The sequence below is a fragment of the Hipposideros armiger genome, unplaced genomic scaffold, assembly GCF_001890085.2.
Source record: "Hipposideros armiger isolate ML-2016 unplaced genomic scaffold, ASM189008v1 scaffold_482, whole genome shotgun sequence".
NCBI lineage: Eukaryota > Metazoa > Chordata > Mammalia > Chiroptera > Hipposideridae > Hipposideros > Hipposideros armiger.
The window spans coordinates 1,482,756-1,506,480 of NW_017731832.1; the positions used below are offsets into that span (position 1 = coordinate 1,482,756).

The 23,725-nt window shown below is 49.6% G+C and overlaps 2 protein-coding genes across 9 annotated transcripts in view; both read left to right on the forward strand.

Annotated features, from left to right (window-relative positions):
• Positions 1–4,983, forward strand: part of NBR1 (NBR1 autophagy cargo receptor) — a 27,346-nt gene extending 22,363 nt beyond the window's left edge. For all 7 annotated transcript variants that reach the window (XM_019667027.1, XM_019667029.1, XM_019667025.1 and 4 more), the window contains one exon: positions 3,201–4,983. In XM_019667027.1, coding sequence (XP_019522572.1) covers positions 3,201–3,374 — 174 coding nt within the window. In that variant the 3' untranslated portion in view covers positions 3,375–4,983. The remainder of the gene's footprint in view (positions 1–3,200) is intronic.
• A 157-nt stretch (positions 4,984–5,140) lies between these two features.
• On the forward strand, positions 5,141–16,839 carry TMEM106A (transmembrane protein 106A). Of its 2 annotated transcripts, none has more exons than XM_019666976.1 (11): positions 5,141–5,396; positions 5,502–5,650; positions 6,422–6,648; positions 7,164–7,227; positions 8,352–8,505; positions 8,987–9,127; positions 9,236–9,279; positions 9,818–9,871; positions 10,221–15,752; positions 16,133–16,264; positions 16,676–16,839. In XM_019666976.1, exons 3-9 carry the CDS (start codon positions 6,441–6,443, stop codon positions 10,339–10,341), a joined length of 786 nt encoding a protein of 261 aa, XP_019522521.1. In that variant the 5' UTR covers positions 5,141–5,396; positions 5,502–5,650; positions 6,422–6,440; the 3' UTR covers positions 10,342–15,752; positions 16,133–16,264; positions 16,676–16,839. The 2 variants fall into 2 exon arrangements, with proteins under 2 accessions (XP_019522521.1, XP_019522522.1); XM_019666977.1 differs by having other exon boundaries at positions 5,573–5,650.
• Positions 16,840–23,725: the final 6,886 nt, after the last annotated feature.

Consider the following 23,725-nt stretch of genomic DNA (forward strand, 5'->3'; position numbering starts at 1 on the left):
CCCCCAATTCCCCAGCGCTGTTCCCATCCCCCAATTCTCCAATAATCTTTTGAAAGAAAGAAAGAAAGAAAGGAGGGAGGGAAGGAAGGAAAGAAGGAAGGAAGGAAAGGAAAAAGAAAGAAAGGAAAGAAAAGGACAAATGAACTTTGCCAGGAAAGAGGGCTAAAAAGGACATTGTAGACAGAGTAGCCAGTAAAAAGAGTTGGAAATGTGAGTCTGGAAGGTGAATTTGGCCTGAGAGAAGTAAGAAGAGAAAAAACCTTAACTATGTAAGCAGGATGCTGTGTTGGTGGGTTGGATTTTATTGTATTTTAAGGCTAGTGGGAGGAGCCTTTGAAAGGTTCTAGGGAAGTAGTTAACATGATCAGATTTGTTCCTAGTAAGATCACTAGTGTTGAGGCTGGGGGAGCTGATAAACCCATTTGAGAATCCATGTGTAGGTGGAAAAGAAGGGTAGAAGTAAAGTGAGGGAAATGGCAGAACTTGGAGACCATGATTAAATGGCTACAAAGAAGTCAAGGATAAATCCCGTTTCTGACTTAGACAATCAACAGTACATTTATTAAAAAAACATGCAAGAAGAAGGATATATTTGGGCAAGAGGAGAAGAAAACTAAGTCAGTTTTGCATAGTGTTGGATATGTAGTACATCTGGGTCATGGGAGAGATTTGGCCTGGAGATAAACTCACTTGTGTACAGGTTATAGCAGGAGCTGTGTGATTGGATGAGATTTTCCAGGAAGAATGGGTAAAGCAAGAAGCAGCCTTTAAGGATTATGGAAAGGAAGGCCCTGCAAAGAAGATTGAGAACTTGGAGGCACATGAGTAGAGTTCTTGCTGGAGCTTAGGGAAGGGAGTTTCAATGAGGAGGACATGGCAATAGCGTCAGATGCTGCAGAGAAATGTGAATGGGTGGAGAGGACTTCGAGAGTGCAAGTATGCCTCACTTTCAAAATAGCTGGGTTACAAAGGGAAAAAGAATGAAAGCTACGCTACATACGAGGTGTGATCGAACAATATGGTGAATGTTTAAATTTTTTTAAATGTGTCATAGTAAAAGACACATTGCCATTAATCCCCCTCAAAACACTCCCCCTCACTTTGAACACCTTTATCCCATCGTTCTTGCCACTTTCTGAAGCAGTTCTGGAAGTCCTCTTTCATGAGTGTCTTTAGTTGTGCTGTCATAGCTGCCTTGATGTCCTGAATCATTTTGACTTTGGGGAAGAGCCAGAAGTCTACATGGAGTCAGATCCGGTGAATAAGGTAAATGAGGACACACTAATGTTTTTATTTGACATATACCAGAAGCAGTGTGACACGGAGCATTGTCATGACGGAGGATGATTTCTAGCACACTTTAAAGCACAGCCTCTCTCAACCATAGTTCACACCTGACTGACTGCACCGAACAAGTAGAAACTTGTCTCACACTGTTACTAAGGTTCGACACACCGCTTCACATATTGAAGATCACTGCCTTTCCGTTGGATGGCACTTGGCAGCAGTATTCACTGTATTAATGTGATTACAACAGAAAGGCTCTGTGTCACACATCGCTTATGGTCTGGCAATGTCTGTCAGATAAAAACATCACAGTGTGTCCTCATCCACCTTATTCACTGGATCTGGCACCGTGCGACTTCTTGCTCTTCCCCAAAGTCAAAATGACCATGAAAGGTAAGCATTTTGAATTGACTGAGGACATCGAGGCAGCCACGACAGTGCAACTATAAAGACACTCACAAAAGAGGACTTCCACAACTGCTTCAGAAAGTGGCAGGAAGTTCGAAGTGAGGGGGAATATTTTGAGGAGGATTAATAGCAACGTGTCTTCCACTGTAATACATTTTTTTATTTAAACATTTCACCGTATTTTGTGATCACACCTCGTAGACAGAGGGAGACATTTTTAAAGATGGGCAAGCCAGTAGCAAAGATTAACAATCAAGATGAAAGGACAATTAATAGAAAAAGATTTCTGAGGTGGTGAGAGATAATGAGATATAAAGCAAAGTATGTGTGGAAGGGATTAATCTGGAAAGAAGGATGGACAATTTATTCTGAAATAAGAGGTAAGAAGGGAACAGTGGAATTAGGTATAGAAGGGAATGCCAGAGATTGTGCTCAACATATTTACATACTTTCTCATCTTAATCCTCTCATCACCCCTGCAAAATAGGTATTCTGTGTCTCCATTTTCATAAATAAGGGAATTGATAACACAGTAAGTAAATGGTAAGAATTAGGGTATTGCAAGCCTTACGAGGATTTAGGAAGATTAGATGTCCACCACAGGGGTTGGCCCAAAGAGGTAAATGACTGTCAGCTCCCTCTTACTTGGATTGCTTCTATTCTTTTTTTTTTTTTAAGATTTTATTGGGGAATTGGGGGAGGGGAACAGACAAATTGCTGTCCTTTTGTTCTTCAGTCTAGTTGTGGAGGACCTTGCTTCACTGGCCCATGATGGTATTATCATTGCGCTCTTCCCGAATGAGGCAGTCGCTCGCTGGCCATTGGACTGCAGCAGGGGCTCTAGCCTATGCTGTCGCCAGCGACTTAGCAGCCCAGCTTCAGGTTGAGCTGCTGTTCACCATCTTAGCTGTAGAGGGCACAGCATCACTGGCCCTCATGTGGGATCCGAACTGGGTCCAGCTGCTCAGAGCTGGCGTCCCAAGCCAACTCTTAACCAATGTGCCACTCGGTCCAGCCCTGCTTCTATTCTTAAAAAAATAAAAATAAGAGCCAAGAAGGCCACCCAGAATGTAATTTTCCAAGCAGTTTTTTTGTCCAGCTCTTTTGCATATCTGTCTCAATTTCCAGTAGTAACTTCCAGTCTCTTCTCTTGCTTATACTTGCCCCATCATCACTATTACCTTTACCTTCATGAGTTTCCAGAGCTTGTTTGCATCTTTTATCTGGCCATAGAATACTTCTGAAAGTCCCCTCTGAAGTATCTCCTAATTCTAAGGACAGTTCACTAGTTGCTGGGTTTCGGGTACAAACCATACTTAATTCAAAACGGCCTTCCCCGTCCTTCTTCCCCTCAGATGAGCCATTACTATCAGGTGGACAGGAGTGCCATACCCTTGCATATAACTACCTAATATTTTGAATAAATCTGGAAAGATTAGTATAACTTACAAGATAAACATGTAAATTGTACAGAAAACGTTACTCTGCTTTTCTTGACTACACAGCCAATAGTTTCTGAAGATCAGACAGCAGCCCTGATGGCTCATCTCTTTGAAATGGGATTCTGTGACAGGCAGCTGAACCTGAGGCTGCTGAAGAAACACAATTACAACATCCTGCAAGTTGTCACCGAACTCCTTCAGGTCAACAACAACGACTGGTACAGCCAACGCTATTGAGGAGTGACCATGTATTAAAATAACTTTGCCTGCTGCTCGGAGATGATCTTTATTCTGTCATTGGGGTGCAGGGTAGAAGCCCTTGTTTATTTTTTAATCTGATGAAGCTGTATAGAGCCCATCATTGAATTGTCAAGAAGATACCTGTATTACAGTATTTTTTTGGAGCAGATCAAAGACCAGAACATAAGTTTTCACTTTAGACATTGGATGAATAATAGGAAGACAGCTTTTCAATTGATTTGGATAAAACTCCTTTTCCATTTTAGTGCATTAGAGTATAACTTGAACTTCCTATAGACCCATTTTTCTTTCTGCTTGTATTGAAGTTGAGTGTTTTTCTTGGTTAATGTGGATGTTTTTATGGGGTTATGTGTTGTCGGTTTTTTAAAAGAAATTAACCCTGACAGTTGTTTTGAAAAATTAACTCATGATTTCTCTACCCTACCCCAAGCCTCATAGCTAGTGTATTGAAATGATTGAAATGACACCCAGAGGGTAATAGGAATGTTGTTACTCTTCTTTCTCAAGGAGAAGGTCATTTCCCTGCAAGACTTAGTAATTGGCACTGTTGTTTTCTAAAGAGTCCATTGATGCATTTAAGAATATCTCCCTTCTGGGTCTCTGCACTTCAGTGAAAGTAGGGGGGAGTGTGCTAATTAAACCACCAATGATAGTGGTATTGAGCAGTGTCTTGTAGTAATTTTGCATACATTTTTCTTTAAGGGAAAAAATTTAGGTAGTGTGAGATATTTTGCTAATCTTATAGAGAAAGACAAACTATTAAAGGGAAAAGCAAATTTAACAGTTACTTTTTTTCTTACATCAGGGCAGATCTTATTTACAGTAGAGTGGGGGGAAATAGAAACATGTGAAAAGTGAAAGGCAGGCTCCTGTGTTAATGTCAGGAAAGCTCAGGGGTGGGCAAATGAGTGTGCATGAGGCATAAGAAATCCTGACGACTTCCTGAATGTCTGAAATCTGTTCAAGGCTATCTAGCCCTGGAGTCTAGAACAGAAAGAAGCTGGAATTTTGCAAAACTTAAATGAGGGCAAACACTGAAAAGTTTTGGTTTAACCCCAGGATGAGTGGGGAAAAGCTTGCTTCCAGGGGTGCAGGTCCTCACTCTGTTTACAGAAGGGAGTCTTGGGTACAGTTGGTGAAGGAAGAGGTTACAAAAAACACTAGAAGGTATGTTCATGAAAATGACTTCCAGAAAAAGAAGATCCTGACCCCCCAGCCAGAAGGGGGAAGGATAGTAAAATAGTATTATTTAACCTGGTTGGTATTTATAATGACTGAATTTAATTAATCATTAGCCATAATGTTTATTTACAGTATAACTCTAGAATGCTATTAAATAAGCCAGGATTAAGACTGCAAGCCAACCAGGCTGTTCATTATTTAAAACGTTTTTATCTGGGCTTCTGGGTAGAGGCTGAGCGGCAGGATGTGTGTAATTAATTGGGTTGATGTGAGGCGGGACCTATCTTGACCATCTGAGTCATATTGTAGGGGTCCAGGAGGGCCCTGGGGTCCGGTCATCCGTTTCGTTGTACTTGTACATAACCGCTGCAAGAATGGTGAAATAAAGGTTCTTTGAAACGTCTACGTGGATTGGCTGGTCCTTGCGGAAGCACCGTCCAGGGCCTGGGTGACGTTTAAAGAGCTAGACTGTCTCCGGGGCTGCATCTAGAGGGACGGCCCTTGCTGGGGCGGGGCGGGGGCGGAGTTACCCAAGGCACGTAGTCAAAGCTTGGGCCATGCCCTGACTCCCAGACTCTCGGTTCCGCTTGTAGCTGTTTCTGTCGCTGTGGTCGCCCGGGGGTAGCGCTCCCGGCACCCTTCTTTCCGTTTGGGAGGCGAGGACCAAGGCACCATCTGTGCCTCCTCCTATCCCAAACATAAGGACACGCGGCTACCAAGCTCGACAAACCGGCCTCTTGGGGTGTATAGTGGGACGTGAAATCCCCCTGAATGAAGTTCCAGCTTCGTCATCTCTCACCCTCCACCGCCACTCAGGTTGGTGGCTGAGACCTGAAGTAGGACGGGAAGTAGCTTGGCTCTCCGGGAAGGCTAGGGTCGCTGCTACCCACTCCCTCCAACGCTGCGCATTGGCTCCCCCAGGACTCTGCTGAAGGGGTCGGGTAGCCCTGGCCGGCCCCAGCCCGTGGCTCTTGGCTCACCTCCCCTTACAGACCTTCCTCCCCGAAGACGCCCTCCCAAATCTCTGTTCTGGCAGCTGGGAGGAGCCCGGGATCCCAGACCTGAACCAGGTGAGGCTCCCTTTTATTTTAGCCCAGGAAGGTCTGAGTGCATGCATCTCAGCCTGCCCACTCATTCTGCCACCACTCGAGTTTTTCGGGAAGAACCCGGATTCAGCCTTGGCCTTTCCTAGTGATGGACAGACCCTGGCATTGCTAAGCCCCTCCCCAGGCATTCTTGCCTACCTCACCTGAGAAAGCAGTGAGGAAGAGGTTTATGCTCCCTTCCAGGATTTGAGGGCTCTTAGCCTCACCTGTGACCAGTCTAGCCTCCTTTCTCTTGCTTGTTTCAAAGAATCCCTGCCTTCCTATTAAAGCCTGCACCTGCCCAGGCTCAGGAATGGAAGCCTTCCACACCGGGACTGGGAGACCTCAGGCATTTCTAGAGACTTCTTCAGAGTCATCTTGTTGCAGAGAAAGAAGGGACTCTACTAACTGCTGTCCCCTGCCCTATCCAACTTCCTTTCCGTTAAAGTGAATGATCAACTGCTTTCCCAGAAAAAAATAACTGCTCTGCCATTTACTTATAGAACTCAAAGTGAAATAACTTCTGCTTTTCTCTTCTTTCTGGTAGGCAGATTGAGAGGAAAACAGTTGAAATACATTGAGATTCCTGACCTGAAAGTCCTGTGTAACTGCTCAATTTTCCATGCCCTAGCTTCCTTAGGCTTGAACTTGCTGAAATTGTGGTGGGACTCCTTGCCAATCTTGAGAACCTAAAACCACAGGAACACTCGTGCTAACAAGCTTAGCATTGAACTTTATTCTTTTCTCTAATACTAGTGAAAAAGCCCTCTGAAAGATGTGTGAGACATTCTCCCAGCTGGGCTCGCGGGAGGATGAAAACAAGTCGATCCTGCCCCACGACCCAGCCAGTGACAGCAACGCTATCGTCTATGCCAGCAATAGTAGAAGCAAGTCTTTTTCTTCCTGTGTGCCTTGTCAAAGGGCTGCTGGTACCAGCTTTGTGACTTGTCCCACCTGCCAGGGAAGTGGGGAGATCCCTCAAGGTGAGTGGCCCAAGGGTCTGGAAATAGCCTGAATCCAGTGCCAGCTCTTAGCAGTCAGCTGGCCCAGGGCCAGTCTCCTCTGAGTCTCCTTGAATGGGGTTGGGTCTCCTAGCCCTTGGTTCCCAGTTCAGCTCATCAGGCAGACGCTAACCCCTCCTGGCCTGGCTGTACTCCCCAGCCCAGGGGATTTCCAGCCTCTGCTCCCTTAGCAACAGTGTGCCTCAGGATTCAGGAAGTTACAAATGACTTCTCCCAAGGAGCCAGGCTGTGATTTGCTGGTGACTTGCAGAGAGAGCCTTCACATCTGTTAATGAAGATCTCACTTTCACTCTAGGGGTGGCAAAGCTGAGCCGCCAGCTTCAGCACAGCCCAGTCAGTGCTCCCAATCCTGCTCTGGGGCAGAGGCAGCATGCTTCCGACAAAGCTCTGTGGGGCGGAGGGGTACTTCTGGCAGGCTGGCACAGGAGACATTTGTCGTGGACACTTGGCCCTCTCTCACTTCTTTCTCTCTACAGACCTAGAGAAGCAGCTGGTGGCCCTCATCCCCTATGGGGACCAGAGGCTGAAGCCCAGGCGCACGTAAGCCCCTCTTATTACCCAACTCCATAGGCTGTCACCCCTGGAGGCTGCTCTTCTTTGTCTCCCCATTATTCCCCCCACCCCAAGTTTTCTCCATTGGTTCTCCCTCAGAAAGCCTGAGCCTCACTGGGCTCAGACATACTAGCCCTGTTTCCAAGGATTTTCCTAGTTTAAGACATCGGGGACATGGCTACCTGAGGCCACTTGGTGTCCTTCTCTTGAGCATCACTGCTCCCAAAAAGCATGGCTCTCTTTCAGAGACAGAGAGAGCCTCTGGACTCCACAAGGCCTTCCAGGAGGGAGGGAGAGGCCCCGGCTGCAATTGTTTTGGGGCAGTTATTTTTCCTAAGAGCGTCTCTTGCTGTGGCTTGTTCTCTTCCCAGTAGAGATGGAAAACCAGCTGTTGCCTCTGTTCTGAGACACTTCAGAACCTCAAAGGCAGCCCTGACTTTCACGGGGGGAGGCCTGTGACCCTGTTTGTCTTCTGGGTCCATTTGCCATGCGTCCCTCTAACTTCCTCCCAAGATCCTCAGCTTCAGTCTGGGAGTCACCCCCCAGCCTTCCCCACCACTACACCAGAATCCAAATCCAGCAGGGCCCTTCATGAAATACTTACGATCTCTTAATGTCCATCTCAGTTTTTCAATTAGATGGACAGATGATGTTATGTTCTAAATATTAAAATTCAGAACTCTCAAAATTCACGTGGGCTCACTTTTTCCCGTGGTAACAGCTAGCATTTGCTGAGCTTTAGTTGTGTGCCAGGACCTGGGATTAGCACTTTTCATGCATTAGCCCATGACGAATTCTGTGAAGTAGATATAATTATCTCCATTTTACGGACAAGAAAAGGGAGGCTTAGGCTTGCTCAGAGTTTCTGGGCCAGTGGACACAGAGAGCTGGGAATGGAAGCCAGGCTACCTGCCACCCAGTCCTGTGCTCCCACCTGCTCTGCGCCACATCTGAGTGTAAGTTGGTCCTCCACATCCAGGGGGCTAAATGTACAGTTAGGGTGTCAGGGCAGGAGAGAGCATTGTATATGGAGAGGAGTGTCTGAATGCCCCCTGCCTGATTTCCTTGGTGTTCAGACTTCTCCACTCCACCCGGGTCTTGCTTTTCCACAGGAAGCTCTTCGTGTTCCTGGCAGTGCTCATCTGCCTGGTGACTTCCTCCGTTATCATCTTTTTCCTGTTTCCTCGAACCCCCTCAGCACGGCCCGCAGGCCTCAACTCCTCCAACGTGGCCTTTGACAAGGCTGATATTCATCTCAACTTAACGGTGTGTGGGTGCTGGTGCCCCCCTGGCTCTGACCCCACCTTCCCAGCAGTACTCCTCTGTAGCCCTTGTCCAGTGTTGTGACTCTGGGCATGGGTAGCCAGGGATCTTATGGCACCCAGAAACCTCGGGAGAAGCAGGGGTGGCCACGAGCCCCATAACAGATTGTGTAGAATGGGGACCCTCCACAGTGAAGAGTTGGAATCATAGCCCAAGGAATAAATCACAAGGTGTAACGGGGGTGGCATGCCTGAGACTCCCTGGGTGGGCAGGGTGAGACTGGGTCCTGAGCCAGCATAATGTCTTAGTTAAACGCGACCCCTCACCATTAAGAGCCCTTACGCGGGGCTCCTGGCACTGGTCCTCAGCAGCTGAGGCCCGTATTGGGGGTGGGGCTCAGTCAGGCCAGGGATTTTTTGAAACTGACTTCTGCTTTCCAAGGATGGCCACCCTCACCCCTCCCTTTCCTTGTTTTCATCTCCAGTATATCTTGAACATCTCGAATAGTAACTACTATCCCATCACTGTGACCCAGCTGACCATCGAGGTTCTGCACGTGTCCCTCGTGGTGGGGCAGGTCTCCAACAGCCTCCTCCTACACGTCGGCCCTTTGGCCAGTAAACAGGTGACTCCCTCTCCCTGGCCACTCCTGCCCGCGGGTGTGTGAATGTGTGTGGTGGTGGGAAGGGGACAGCTGGAGTTGGAGCTAACCCTCTGCCCATTTGGTTGACAGATGTTTTATGCAGTAGCCAACAGGATCCAGGATGAAAACACATAGTGAGTATCCCTTGATCCCTTCCCTCTCAGCCTCTATCCTGGCTAGAAACCCAGTTTTAATCTCCACAGATTTTCTGATTGTTGAGCAAACTCTGCAGCCAGCATTGGCCTGTGCTTATGGCCGAGACCGCGGTGTGCAAGGGTTCAGGTTCCCCAGCCTCTGCCCGCTTGGACCTAGATTGAAATGAAAAGCAGGCTAGAGTTTAGTTAATCCTTAGAACATGTGACCTTGGGCTCTGCAGCCTGAATTGCTGAGAAAGATAAGTGTCTTGTTTTGTGCCGAGGGAGGGGTTGACATGTACCTGGGCAAAGCTGTTGGGGATTGGAAGAGTGATATTGCAGCAAGGGTGACATACTCTCCTTAGGCAGAGGGAGAGACAGGGAAGGGGTGGGAGTGGGGCCCCTGATGGAAAGGGGCCCAGGGGATGAGGCTGGGACCTGCAGGCCTCTTCAGCCTTCTGACAGGCTGCTCTGTGTGAACTGTGTTCCTGGATTCACTTTCACCCTCCCTCCCTCTCTCTTTCTCTCTGTCTCTCAGCAAAATCTGCACCCGGCTGGAAATCAAAGTCCACCATGTGCTTTTGCACATTCAGTAAGTATGACCTGGAGCCCTGGTATCCCCTCCCACTTCTGACTCCAGTCTCTCCTCCGCTCCCCCTTGTGGGAACAGGAGACTCCTCCAAGCTGACCCCTGAATCTGTTCTTGGGAATAGCAGGTCCAGCCCCTTCTCTAGGTCCCACCTTGCTTATAAACTATTAGTGTGACAGCCACAGAACTGTCTGGAACACAGGTGGGGCAGCAGTCCCAGGTGCCTTAGCAGAGTAGGGAACACCAGGAAGGGGGGCGGATCTCAGGAAGCCAACCCTCCCCAGACAGCAGAGAGGGGCCAGAGCTTTCCCCTTCCTCCCAGACATAGCAACAAAGCCTGATTCCTTTCCAGGGGCACCCTGACCTATACCTGCCTGAGCCGTTCACAGCAGCTGGTTTTTCAGAGCGATGACTATGTGGACTGCCGGGGAAACATGTCGGTGCCCCACTTGCTGGTCCCTCACCCGCCGTGACTTGCCTGCTGTCCCCAAACTCTAGACCACCTGCCAGCCTGGTCTGTATCTCTCACAACTCCACATTGCCCAAGGAAGGACGATGGTGTCTTTGCCAAAGGAAAAGCACTGCTTTATCATACTCTCCCATCCATCCCTACACCCTCAACACGGGAAGCTTTCTGTGGAAGTTAATTTCACACACACACACACACACACACACACACGCACTCTCTCTCTCTGATTTCCATAGGAACAGAAGCCTGGTTCTTCTAACGGCCAGAACCAGGTTTTCCCCTTGGTCTATCTTGAGGAAAGTCTCACCTGACACTTTCTCAGAGCTACCTGCGAGTTCCTGGAGTGGCCCCTGCCTTTTCTGTTCTGAGCACCTTGGTTGCCCAACTCCTCAGAGCTGTCCTTCTGGGAGAAAACCTTTAATTATCAGGCTTTAAAAGCATGAATCCTTTTCAAGTTCCCCACCCAGTGATGGGAAAGCAAAGTGGGGGACATCCAGTGTTATCGCCAGGGCCTTTCAGGGTACATAGATGCTCTCCTGTGCTTCCCTGCTTTGGTCCTGTGACAAAGTGATGGTGATAGTCTGCTACCCTCCTGGTAACTTGGCCCCTGCCCATCTGACAACAGGATTGGCTGAGGCCCTTTGGCTCTCCATCCTTCCTGTTATAAAGACTCTCCTGGTTCCTAGGAAGACAGAGCTATTCCCCAGCTCAAGCCTCTCTCCATAAAACAGTTTTTTTATTCTCTTCACAGCAGAAGCCAAAGTAGTAGGAATGAGGAGGGAGGCATCTGGGACCCCTTGGGCCTATGCAGGAAAAACAGAGACAAAGCCAGAGTCATTTTGAAGGGTATTTATTGAAGGAGAGCTTCCGGCTGGTGGTGAGCCCACACCCTTGCCCATGCCTGTGGACCCAGGCAGGTCCAACAGAGGGCCTACCTGCTCTCCCCTGAAATCCCGCAGAGGCGAAGCTGTCAGTATCCAGCCAAGCTGCTGGGCTCTGCTGCACCAGGGCCCACCCTTTGCTCCCAGAGGCCTCTGCTTTCCTTCAGGCATTGACAGTATGGAGTAGCACATCAGTAGGGATTGGTCTCGACCCTCTCCTCTTTGTTGTCACTCAGAGGAAGCTAAGGCCCAAGTACTCCAGGTCCCACTGGGCTCCAGGTGGGGGCGGTTTCTGTCTTTAGCCGAGCAGGAATGGTATTTGCTCACTACAGATGGCTAAGATTTTTATCACTCAGGCAGGCGGAGAGAGATGAGCTTAGGAGGTGAACAAAGCTGAACTTGAAGTAGGATGGATGGAGAGGGAGAAGTGGTGACAGACCTTGGTGACTAGCTGGCTGGGGGAACGAGGGGAAAGATCTTGTGCTGTCTCCACGCTTTCATGTCTGGGTAACTGGGGTCAAAGTGGTGCCCGCAAGAGCACAGAAGTCCAGGAAGGCCAGGGTAGAGCTTCTGCTGTGCGTAGGTCACCAAATGGAAAGAATTTATATTGTATTCAATAAACTCTACTTAACAATGTTTAAAAAAAAAAAAAAGGTCTCCTGTGACTGGGAAGGGAGCTGGTGGACATGTTCTCTTTTCCCCAGGCCTTGAGCTCCTTGATAATATGTCCTGCCTTTCCGGCTTCTGAGGGATGGCTACTAAAAAGCTTGTTCTCTCTCTCTCTCTCTCATTGCATATCTCTAAGGTCCCTTCCAATTTCAATATTCCTGTTCTGTGCCCCTCCTCCTTATATCTCCCCCAGATGCTCCCCTCAGGAAACACTGCACTGAGGGGCTCCTTCAGTCTGACCCAAAGGCGATGATCCTGTGTGACCCAGTCCCAGCTGAAAGAGGGAGCTGGGCTGGGGGACCCTGGCGTCAGCTTCAGGAAGTGGTGAGGGGGATGCTTGGGCCTTTGGAGCCTCTTGGCTGTCTGCTCCATGGAAAGACTAAGACCCAGGAAGGAAGAAGCCTGTGGATTTTTGTTGGCCAGTCCCCGTTCCCTTCCCAGGGTCCGGTGTCCTGTGCCTGAAGCTATATATCCCCTTAACTTTAAGCTCTTTCTCTCCATTCCTGCCTCCCATCATCCACTCAATAGCTGAGTGTCTACTGTAGGCCAGGCATTACACTGAACTTGGGGGTCCCTGCCTGCCACCTCTTCCTACTGCTGCCCAGGCCTGCTCTGGTGGGAGGCAGCCCCTCCTTCCCCGGCTATACCGCAGTAAGCATCAGCTAGAAGGAAGGTGTGATGGCTCCTGAGAGTCATAAACCTGAACCCCCAACAGAATTATCATTGCTAAAAAAGGGCCAGTAGTGGAGCTGTAGACTTGGGGGTCCAAGGCCAAGTCCTTCCATTGGCTTTGCCTAGAGAAGCATGGAATTGCCTCCCACTTTCTTCTCCCACCCTCTCCATCCCCTTCCTGGGCCTTCCTGCCCCTTTCTCATCTCAGTCTCACAGAGCTGACCAGTTTCAATTCTTTCCACGAAGGAATCACATTTTATTCCCGGCTAGCCTCTTAGAATGGAACAGGAGGGAGTGGCTTTTAGATGGAGATGTTGCTGGGTGGTGAGAAGGTGGGGCTGCTCATCTGTTTTTTACTGATGGCCAGTGGGGTCTTGGGGTCTTATCTGGATCACCACTGCTGTATGTAATTCATCGACTAAGAAGAGGGAAAGACAGGAGGCAAAACAAGTTAGTTAGCAGTTTCTGGGCTTGCTGGTTTCAGAACATTGTATTAAGCCTTTTGAGGCCAGAGGACTCGAAGTGAAATGTTAACAGCCCAGTCCTTACCCTGAAAGGGCTAGGAATGAGCCAGGCTCTAAGCTAAGTGCTTTCGATGGCTTCTCTTGTAATTGCCACAAACTGTCCTCATGATACCTCTATTAAGGATGTGGTATTATTCTTATTTTATGGATGGAGCAGCTGAGGCTCAGATTAAATCACACTACCAGGGAGTGGTGATCCTGACTGAGACCAACAACCTTTGACTTCAGGTCTTCGCCTTCCTCCTGCTCCAGCTGCCTCTACCTCAGTCAGCTCCTAAAAACAGCCCCTTTATTTTTCAAGTATCTTTCCATTGTCAACCCCTCCACTCATGCTTAGTGCGGATGAACAACAGGCCTTACTTAGACATTTTTAGGTGATAAGGAACAGAGGACTGGGCCATCCAGAAATGACCTTGAAACAATTGCAGCCCCTTCCCCCCACTCCTGCCAAGGACGCCTCTCTAGACTCCACGCGCGCTCACACACAAGCACACCCTCAGGCAGGCAGCCAGAGACTACCTGCCTTTCACACTGTCTCACCGTGAATCGTGGGTACTTGGTGTATTTATCTGGGCTACACTGGTCTGATTTCCTGAAACCTGATGATGAAACAAAGCACATGTTACTCATCTGGCCATTTCTGAGACTCGAACATGGCAGAGCTGGACTCTGCTAAGTGACTGGAGAGAGTGGCGGTGGGGGGCAGGTGGCGGCCCCTACCTGGGGCAAGGCACAGACTGAGCCCACCATGAAAGTTCTCAACTAGGAAGTCGTGCTGTGACTCCCTGTTCCAGGCCTCCCAGGGCTTGGTATATCTGTTACTAAGCCTACAACTCATATCCCACCCCCGATCACCCTCCCCGCCTCTGTCACCCTTGCCCTGGAGGAAGAGCTGACAACTTCTCAGCCACCCTCTGTAGAAGCTGGCAGCCTTCTTTGCAGCCCTAGGTTGTTGCAAACATGCTCAGAGGGAGTGGTCCCCAAGTAAAGGCCAAGGGTGCTGGGGAGAGTCAGAGAGGGTGGGCTGACTGATGTGGACTCTGGACTATGGGCTGGGATGGGAGCAAGGGGCTTCTTTCCCCAGCACCTCCCCTTTTCAGGCCCCCCACTTACTAGGGTCTTGAGGGATTTTCGGCCCTTTTTGGAATTTGTTGTTAAAGTAGTTGGATTGCCCTCCAGCTTGATGGGTCTCCACTGAGCCAAGCTGGAGACCAGGTTTTTGGGAATCCTGGAGATGGCACTTGGTGGTGTACTGAGTAAGAGGATCCTGGGCATTTTGTTGTCTTGGCTGAGGTGGTGGCTGTGGCGGGTGAGGCGGCTGTGGCTGCACCTGCGCCGGCGGCTGCTCTGAGGGCAGCTTCTTCCCCTGGGGTGACTGTGGTTGTGCGGGCTGGGGCTGTGATTGCACCAATGATGGCCGTGGCAGCTGCCCGGACTCCTGAGATGGCTGGGGTTTTTTCTCTGATTGGCATTCCTTCTCTTGGAATTTCTTCAGTTCCTGGCAAGAAGCCCAGGCAAGTGACATCCTCTTGCCTCCCACCCAGTCACCCATCTGCCACACACTGCGAGGAGCATTCCAAGGGAATCCAGAGGCAGAGGTGGCCAGAGGGTCTCTGTTTCCTGGAGTCGGAGCCTGAGGCTAGAGGGTGGGCTACCTCCCTTCACCCACCACAACACCTGAGAACTGTTTCTCTGGTGACAGTGTCCCCTGGCACAGATCCTGCCCGGGAAATAGCAGTCTCTGAGCACCTACCTCCTAGCTTGGGAGCTGTGCACTGAAAACAGTTTGCAGTACTGAGGATAAAGAATAGTTTTGCAAGTGCTTTGAAACAGCACTGTCCAATAGAAATATAATGCGTGCCACGTGTAATTTTAAATTCTCTAGTAGCCACATAAAAAGAGTGAGAAGAACCAGGTGAAACTAATTTTAATAATATATTTTATTTAACCCAATACATCCAAAACATGTAATCAATATGAAAACAATACATATTTTATATTCTTTGTATTTGTCCTAAGTCCTCAAAACCCAGCATGCATTTCACACTTAACAGCACATCTTATTTTGGACACTATTTTCAGCAAAAATAATTAATTTAGATTTAGGCTTCATAAAATTTGCAGTTGAAAAAGTGGATTCATATATCTCAGTTCCAAACAAAGTTTTCCAACAGGTACATTGAGTATTTGTTTTAAAATTGATATTTAAATGAATTAAGTGTATATAAAATTTTAAATTCAGTTCTTCAGTCTCACTGGCCAAATTTCAAGGGCTCATTAACACACAGGCTGGTGGCCACCCTATTGGACAGCACAGCTTTAAAACTTCCCAGGCCTGAGCCCCCTCAATTCCCCACTAGGCCTCAGCCTAGTACAACAGCAAAGCTGAGTCACCCCACCACAAACCCACATATACAGAGTCCATCCAAGAGAACATCAAAGGACCTTGCCTTCCACCTACCCCCAGCAGAACAACATTCACCAGATAATAGACAGCTTCCTAGGGATCTGTCTTCCTCCCCCATTCCCTTCCTGTCCCTGGAAGGACACTGATGAACCTGGCCCCTCTCATGCACCTGCTGTTGCTGTTGCTGTTGCTGCTGCTCTTGCTGGGCCATCAGCCACCTCCTCCGATCCAAAGCCATCTGCCGGCGGCGGGCCTCCCAGTGGTAAGCACTGCCCATGATGGTGGGGGTGGTAGAAGGTCCCAGGCAGAGGCTGGGGCCAGCAGAGCCCAGAACGCTGCTACCACCCCCCCCACCACGTCTGTCTCCTCTCAGCCCAACTCCACTGCCTGTCACCAGAACTGCCTCACAATGTGGCCACTACCAAGGCAACTGGGCAGAACCCCCTGCCTTGGGGAGGAGGGTGGTGGTCTTCCCAAGCCTCCTAGGGAATATCTGTAATGTACCTTTCTCTCCAAGGTCCTGAGCAGGTAGAAGACACCTTCCCACCCTAGCTCTGAGTCTCAGTGGCCTCCAGGGACAATTCTGAAGTCAACTAACTTTTCTCTCTGTTTTTTTTTTTTTTTTCCCTCCATCCTTTCCAGGATTTCAGCATCCTCTTCTGGTCCTCTGCTGATTCCCCTCCCCCGCCAAAGGTCTCTGGAGTTACCTTTCCCTCAGTCCTCCATCTCCTCCCCCCTGTGCTGAGTCAGGAGGAAAGAAAATACAAAATCCAGGTAACTCTCCCAGGCCTGAGCCCCGTGAAGACAAGGTGGCTGATTGGGAAGTACTAGTCCTGGGATTTATGATGTAGGGCACAAGCCTAGTGTCTATCTCTTCCTCTGACCCTGCAGACCCTACCTAACCTCTCTGGGCTTCACTTTCTTTGCCTGTAGAACCAGAAGGATATTACTTGTTGCCTTCTGATATCAGGACCAAATAGATTAATGGATGAGAAATGTACTTGATGAAGTTATAAAGTTATAGAGCTACAGGTTGATATTATTTACTGTCCTACCTAACTTGCATCCCCAGTAGGTAGAGTGGCCAGGGGAGGGGATCATTTCCTGCTGCCCAGGAAGCTTCTGGGGACGTAGTCTGGGTAGGCTATTGACATACCTCCTACATGTACACTCCTTTACCCACAGATATAAATCTCTCTGGAAGCATCAGAGCCTGAGTCCAGCTTCAGGGCTGAAGCCAGGAGAAGGCTACAAGTGATAAAGGGGCTCCACGGCCGGCAGCCGGGGTGAGCTGCCAAGAGCCACCGTGAGCAGCCATCCAGTGGCTGGCGACCAATGTGCCTCACCCGGGAAGAGCGCAATGATAATACCAACATGGGCCAGTGAAGCGACGTCCTCCACAACTAGACTGAAAAACAAAAGGACAACTTGTCTGTTCCCCTTCCCCAATTCCCCAGTGCTGTTCCCTTCCCCCCAATTCCCCCAATAAAATCTTAAAAAAAAAAAAGAAAGAAAGAAAGAAAAAGGGGCTCCATACCCAGCCACAACCTCAAACATTGTGGTGGTGGAGGCAGGGTGCAGCCCTTGGACCAGAGAACAGGTGCCTAGAGAGCTTGTCAGTGTAGTGGGTCAGCTTGGGCTTTAAAGTGAAAGACTCAGATTCAGGTTCAATCCTGGTTGAGGCAACTTTGGCAGGTCGCTCAGTGTCTCTGAGCCTTTCCTGTGAAGGTTTTGGAAGGCCCAGTAGAATGCGTGGAATGTACCTTCCCTCACAGTGGGCACCTGGCTATGGTCAGCAGGTAGGGATGCTCTGCTGAGTGACCAGTGGGGAACTGAGCCTTGCTGGATCTCTTTCCTCCTTTGCTAGTTCCTTCTCCTCCTCCTAGCACCCAGGGATGTCATCTGCAACAATAGATGACAAGAGTTTCCAGATGCAAAAGATGAAACTAGGTCTTGTCACTGGATATTTATCTTCATGTAAACTAATTCTAAAAATATTTAGGTGGAAAACGATAATAAGAGGAAGAGAAAGGCACTAGACTTCCCGATAATTAAATGTGCAAAGAAGGAAGTGGGGGGCCAGCTGAGTGGCGCGTTGGTTAAAAGAGCTGGCTTGGGACGCCAGCTCTGAGCATCAGGGCCCCGGGTCAGATCCCACATGAGGGCCAGTGACACTGCCCTCTACAGCTAAGATGCTGAACAACAGCTCGACCTGGAGCTGGGTTGCCATGAGTCTCCAGCGACAGCGTAGGCTGCAGCCCCTGCTGCAGTGGGTTGCCATGGGCTACTGTGTGTGGCCAGCAGCCAGTGTGAGCGGCTGGCAGCCAGTGTGAGCTGCCAAGAGCCACTGTGAGCAGCCATCCAGAGGCCAGCGACCCATCTGCCTCACCTGGGAAGAGCGCAATGATAATACTAACATGGGCCAGTGAAACAACGTCCTCCACAACTAGACTGAAGAGCAAAAGGACAGCAACTTGTCTGTTCCCCTTCCCCCAATTCCCCAATTTAAAAAATTAAAAAAAAAAAAAGAAGGAAGTGGATTCTTGCTTGAATCAACTCTTCTTCTCTCGCTTTCTCTCTTACTCTCCTCCTACCCTAGAAAGAACAGAGATCAAATGGGGAGATGCTCAGGGTGGCAGAGGTAGGCTGAATTTAGAGAATTGTTCCTAATTCTCTGAGTCAGTCCTCATGACAGAGGAGGGGTTTTCAGGGTGAATCTGCCCAGCCCTTCTCATCTCCCATTCTGAGCCTCTCCTGCCTTCCCTGTGCATACTGCCTCTCCCAACCCCACCTCTGACCTCAGACTTCCTCCAAGTCCAGGATTCTACTCCACATCCCACTCCACCCCTTCCAATTTGGATTTTAACCAATATTGGCCCTCAGGGAATTTCCCCTGCTGTCACCTGATTGTAACCACTTGCATTTTTAAAGAAAGCGTGTTATTATGCAAGACCCAGAATCTTTTGTTGTGGAAGGAACAAAGTACAGTTAGAAGCAATGGGCCAGGTAAGTCCTGTGAAATACCAGCTGCATTAATTACTAGGTGTGCAAATGTGGTCTAGTTCCACTATCTCTCTGATTGGTTTCCTCACCTGCAAAGTAAGGGTAATAATATTTCCATCCTGGAGGTGTTATGATGATCAAAGGGAATAATCCATTTCCATATAAACAGCATTGCCATATAAACAGCAGTCGTTTCTCTTGGCATCAAATATAAGATGCATCCTGGTTTCTGAAATGTAAACATATGAAAAAGATGTGCGTCTTGGAATGGATGAAATCAGGCACCATCATAAAGTGTGACCACCTGATGGCTCTCAACAGGAAGCCTGGGCTCTATGCCTCCGTCTGTCCGACATGTGGATGATCTTGAACTTCCCATCTGGACCTGGGTTTCCTTGCCGGCCAGCTAAGCACAGGATGGATGACTTCCAGTCTGCTGGGAGGCCCTGAGGGGCAGTGGCTGCCTTTGCTGCTCCCTGCTGTCCCCTGCTGGCCCTGCTTCTGTAAAGAGGGAATCAGGTCTTGGCTGAGAGGATGACGCAGCGCCCCTAGGGGTGATGAAGTGCAGGTAAAGGAGTGGGGCGGCCCCCAACACCGTTGGGATCTTAAATGCTGGGCCAGGCTCCCCACCTTGGGCCCTCAGCCAGGATTCCAGCTTCTTGAATGAGCCCACCACACACGCGAGTCTGTCTCCAGAAGGTTTAGTTAGCTCGAATCTCCTTTCTGAAGCTGTTTTCTCATCTGTTGAATGGGAATCCTAAACCCTGACCTGCTTTCCTCACGAAGTGGATGAGAATAAGGATCCACCCATAATAAAGATGTGAAACCTCCAGCCAAGATCAAGGGGCCCCTTAGTAATGTGGGAGGAAGAAGAGGAAGAAAGCTGAGGACTTTGGGAAGCCGGCCTAAGCCGCCTCAGTTTCTACAGATGTAAAATAGGGTAAGTAACAACTTGCTTTAGGGATTGTTGAAAGAAAATGTGGGGATTTGCTGGCATACAGTGGGCACTCAATAATGGCAGGTGTTTAAGCCTAGTTCTTGATTGAGTCTAACTAATTTTATGGATCCAGTGTAGCTGTCCCTGAAACTTGCTTTCCAGCACACAAACTCTTATGTTTTAGCCCTAGGATCCTGGAGAATGTGGGGCAGGCACTCCACTGGCACAAGCATACCCCTGCGCGCCCTCATCATATGTAACTCTTGGGGAGTCATACATCCTGGTACTTAGGCCTGGAGTTACACTGCCTGTTAAAGAAATACAGTGTAACAGCCCCAAACCTCAGTTAAAAAAGAATCAACTGTTTGCTCACATCTCAAGAAATATTAAAGGGGGCCGGTCGAGTGGCACATTGGTTAGGAATTGGCTTAGGACACCAGCAGGGCCCTGGTTCGAATCCCACATTAGGGCCAGTGACGCTGCGACCTCTACAGCTAAGATGGTGAACAACAGCTCGACCCGGAGCGGGGCTGCCGTGAGTCGCTGGGGACGGTATAGGCTGCAGTAGGGCTGCAGTGGGCTGCCATAAGCTACCGTATGTGACCGGCAGCCAGTGTGAGCTGCCAAGAGCCGCTGTGAGCGGCTGTCCAGAGACCGGCGACCGATCTGCCTCACCCGGGAAGAAAAGCACAATGATAATACTAACATGGGCCAGTGGAGCGACATCCTCCACAACTAGACTGAAGAACCAAAGGACAGCAACTTGTCTGTTCCCCTCCCCCAATTCCCTAATAAATTCTTAAAAAAAATAAAAGAAACATTAATAAGCTTTGTCAACCTAGTGTCTCCTATGCCTTTTTGTCATCCCATTCAGGGCTCTTCTCCCATCCCAATTTCTTGGAGCCTTCCAGTCACTAAAACTCAAAAATAAAAAACAAACATTTAGTTCAAAAACAAAAATTGAGCCCCCAGATGGTGATATGATGATGTCTGGGGAGCAATGGCGAGGGGGGAGGAACAACCAAATTAGAGAGAGGCAGGGAGGTGAGGCAGGGGGAGAGCCAGGCCCACGCTCTGAAAGGAACGCATAGGCTGACTGGGCAGTGAGCCAAGCTGATGGGCTTCCACAAGCGGGGCCAGTCCCCAGTGCCCTTACCTGTTTGATTCGGTCATTTTTTATTTGAGAGGAGGTTTCCCTGCCAAGTCACCAATGTTGTCTCGCATACATTGATTGGAAGGGCGTAGAGCTTCAAATAGTGGTTCTCAAATTTGCGAGCACGTCCGAATCATCGGCAGGACTTGATAAAACACCGATTGCTGGGCCCCACTTCCAGGATTTCTCATTCAGTCAGCCACGGGCGGCGGAGAACGTGCATTTCTCACAAGTTCTCGGGTGATACTGATGCCGCTGGCCCGGGCACTCCACTCTGAGGACCACTGGCTGGGAAGATGAGTTCCAATCCCGACTGGAACGTTTCCCAGTGAGCCCGTGGGCAGATTACTTATCTTTCCTCAAGTAATTAGCCTCAACCTCTTCACCTGTAAAATCGGATGATAATACTCATCTAATAGGGTTACTGTGAGGATTGAATAAGGTAAAACAAGTGAAGTACTCAGCAAAGGGCTGGGCACATACAGGTCCTCTAGGCCTGGTAGCTTTTATGATGATGATATCAGTTTATCTCAACCCATAACAAAAAACATTGGCCCGGGAAGCCAGTTTAATGTGGAATATGTTCCTCCGATAATATACAAAGTGACACGTACACACTGACCACCCACTGCCATTTCTTTTCCAAAGATGGCTTCTCAGTCTTAAAAGTGCACACGAATCCCCTGTGGACCTCATAAAACGCAGATTCTGGTTCAGCGGGTGTCATTGGACTGAGTTGTGATCCCCCACCCCCCACCCCAAAGTTCTGCAACCAGCCGGGCGGTGAGGATAACAACGAGTGTGTGGGGAGACGAGGGATGGGAAAAATTGTATCTCAGCGTAATTATTACTTAGTTTTATATATCTGCTTAAGATGGATTTGAGGCACCATTAGGTCTCCCGTCTTCTCAGCTGGCGCCTTCTCCATCAACAAGCCGTTCCTTACTCCAGGCTCTGAGGTTCTGAGTTTTGGCCTTTCGAAGCGTCGGACTTGGGTCCGATAAGAAGCTGCCCGGTCTGGTGTCCTGCCGCCCCTGGCCAGATCTTGCCCCTTCCCCTACCTATGGTGTTCCGGCCAGCAGCCTCCTATCTGCTGCTTCTCTGAATTAGTCTGACCTGGGCATCATTTCACGCAAACGTTTACTGAGCGCCTACTACATGCAGGACACTGGGCTCCTGTGGGGATCCAGAGATATGTACTGAGGAGGCGACCGCCCTCAATGATCTCTGATTTCAGTGGGGTGGGTGGGGTGGGGGAGATAAAGGATTGCCCCAACAGGGGTAGTGAGTGGTGGACTTGAAATGAATCACGGATGGGATGAAACACATAGGTGAGGGAGAGGTGGAAGGGAAACGGCGTCGCAGGCGGAGGGAGCTTGATGTGCGGAGCCCAGGATCTGGCTCACTCACAGAAGCGCCGAGAGACGCGGGCGCTGGGGTCTCAGAGAACCCCTTCAGCTGCCCTGCCCGGGCTTCCCCATCTGACACGCCTCCTCCCGCCTCCCCACTGGCTGCCATCAGCCCTGGTCCAGACGTGGCTCTCGCCTGCCTCAGAATGAACCCCTCATCCGACAAATAAGAAGCTCGTCTTTCTGAGCGTTTCTAGTGACTGCGTCTTGCGACCCTGTCTCTCTTCAGGAAACCTCTCCGCCAACAGCCCCTTCCTACAGGCCGCTCTGGCCGCCGAGCCCCATTCCCCTTTGGTTCTGTCCTTCCTCTCCGTTTGCAGGAAAGAGGAGCTCGACCTCCCAGGCCACAGGGTTCCACGGTCGCCGCGCCGAGGCCGTCCCGAGGGGGCAGTCCGCCCGCCGTAGCCACGCCTCCTCGGCGGGGAAGGGCGGGGCATGCAAACAAGAAACGGCGTTTCTCCCGAGAACGACGGTGCGACGACAGACATACGATTTCTCTCTTAACATGCAGAGAATAGAAACACACAAATCGGCACAGGCGTCTGTGCGTAGTGACCCCCATAGTACAGTAGTTCCAAAGAAGCGAAGGAAACGAGACCTCGACTGCCGGTGATCTGGCTCACCGTAGGCTGAAAGTGCGCGACAGGAGGAGGGTGACGGCGAGGGCAGGGTGGCAGGTATCGCTTCTCGGCCTTTTGGCTAAGATCAAGTGTAGTATCTGTTCTTATCAGTTTAATATCTGATACGTCCTCTATCCGAGGACAATATATTAAATGGATTTTTGGAGTTGGGAGATGGAATAGGAGCTTGCTCCGTCCACTCCGCGCATCGACCCGGTATTGCAGTACTTCCGGGAACGGTGCACCCCCTTGGGGGAAACAATTGAGGTTTTAACAGAAGGTCTGAACTTTCTTCTTTCGCCGTCTTCGTGCTAGGTGCGCACGGGTTAGTTTTAATGTAACTTTGCGTCCAGCTGTGCTTCGCGAGCCTCTTTCTCCACTCTCGAGACAGGTGGTTTCTTGTTTTAGCTTAACGTTGCTTGTTTGTGTGGAGGGGATGCAAGGCAGTTAATAGTCACCCGGTGTTTCAGCTTTGTACTCCACCCCACAGAGCTTTCCGCGGCCTCGGTTTGTAGTTTCTACCACGTTTTGATCGGTTTGTAGTTTCTACCACGTTTTGATAGTGTTCACAAAAGGCAAGTTAGTTGTTCGCCAGAAGATAGACCGCCAGCCTTGGAACCCTCCTCAATCTGCTTCTCAAACTTCTAAGTCACTAGGTTAAGCCTACGACGAGGTCAGGCAACAGAAAAAAAGCTCACGGAGGGCCGGCTGAGTGGCTCAGTTGGTTAAGAGCTCGCTCAAGAGTTTGAGCGCTGAGCAACAGCAGTTCGAGTCCGGCCCGAGCTGAGCAGCCGCTGAGCTGCCAACAGGTGGAAGGATGGCTCAGCTACAAAACACACACACACACAAACCTCACGGGGCCAATCTCAGGCCCTTCTATCGTTCCCTGCGGTCACCACCGAAAGATCAAGGTGTCATTTCTTTATGCCTTAATCCCCATAAGATTCCGAACATCATCGCCCTTTTCGATCTTTCATCTCATTTCTCCCCAACTCGGGAAAACCTGTCCGTCCTCCAAGATTATTCCCTCTTTCCCCGCCTCCTCTCTAAATGCTCTTCCCGTTGTTTCTCAAACCTGACTCTCTCCAGAGGATATCATTTCCCTACAGCCTT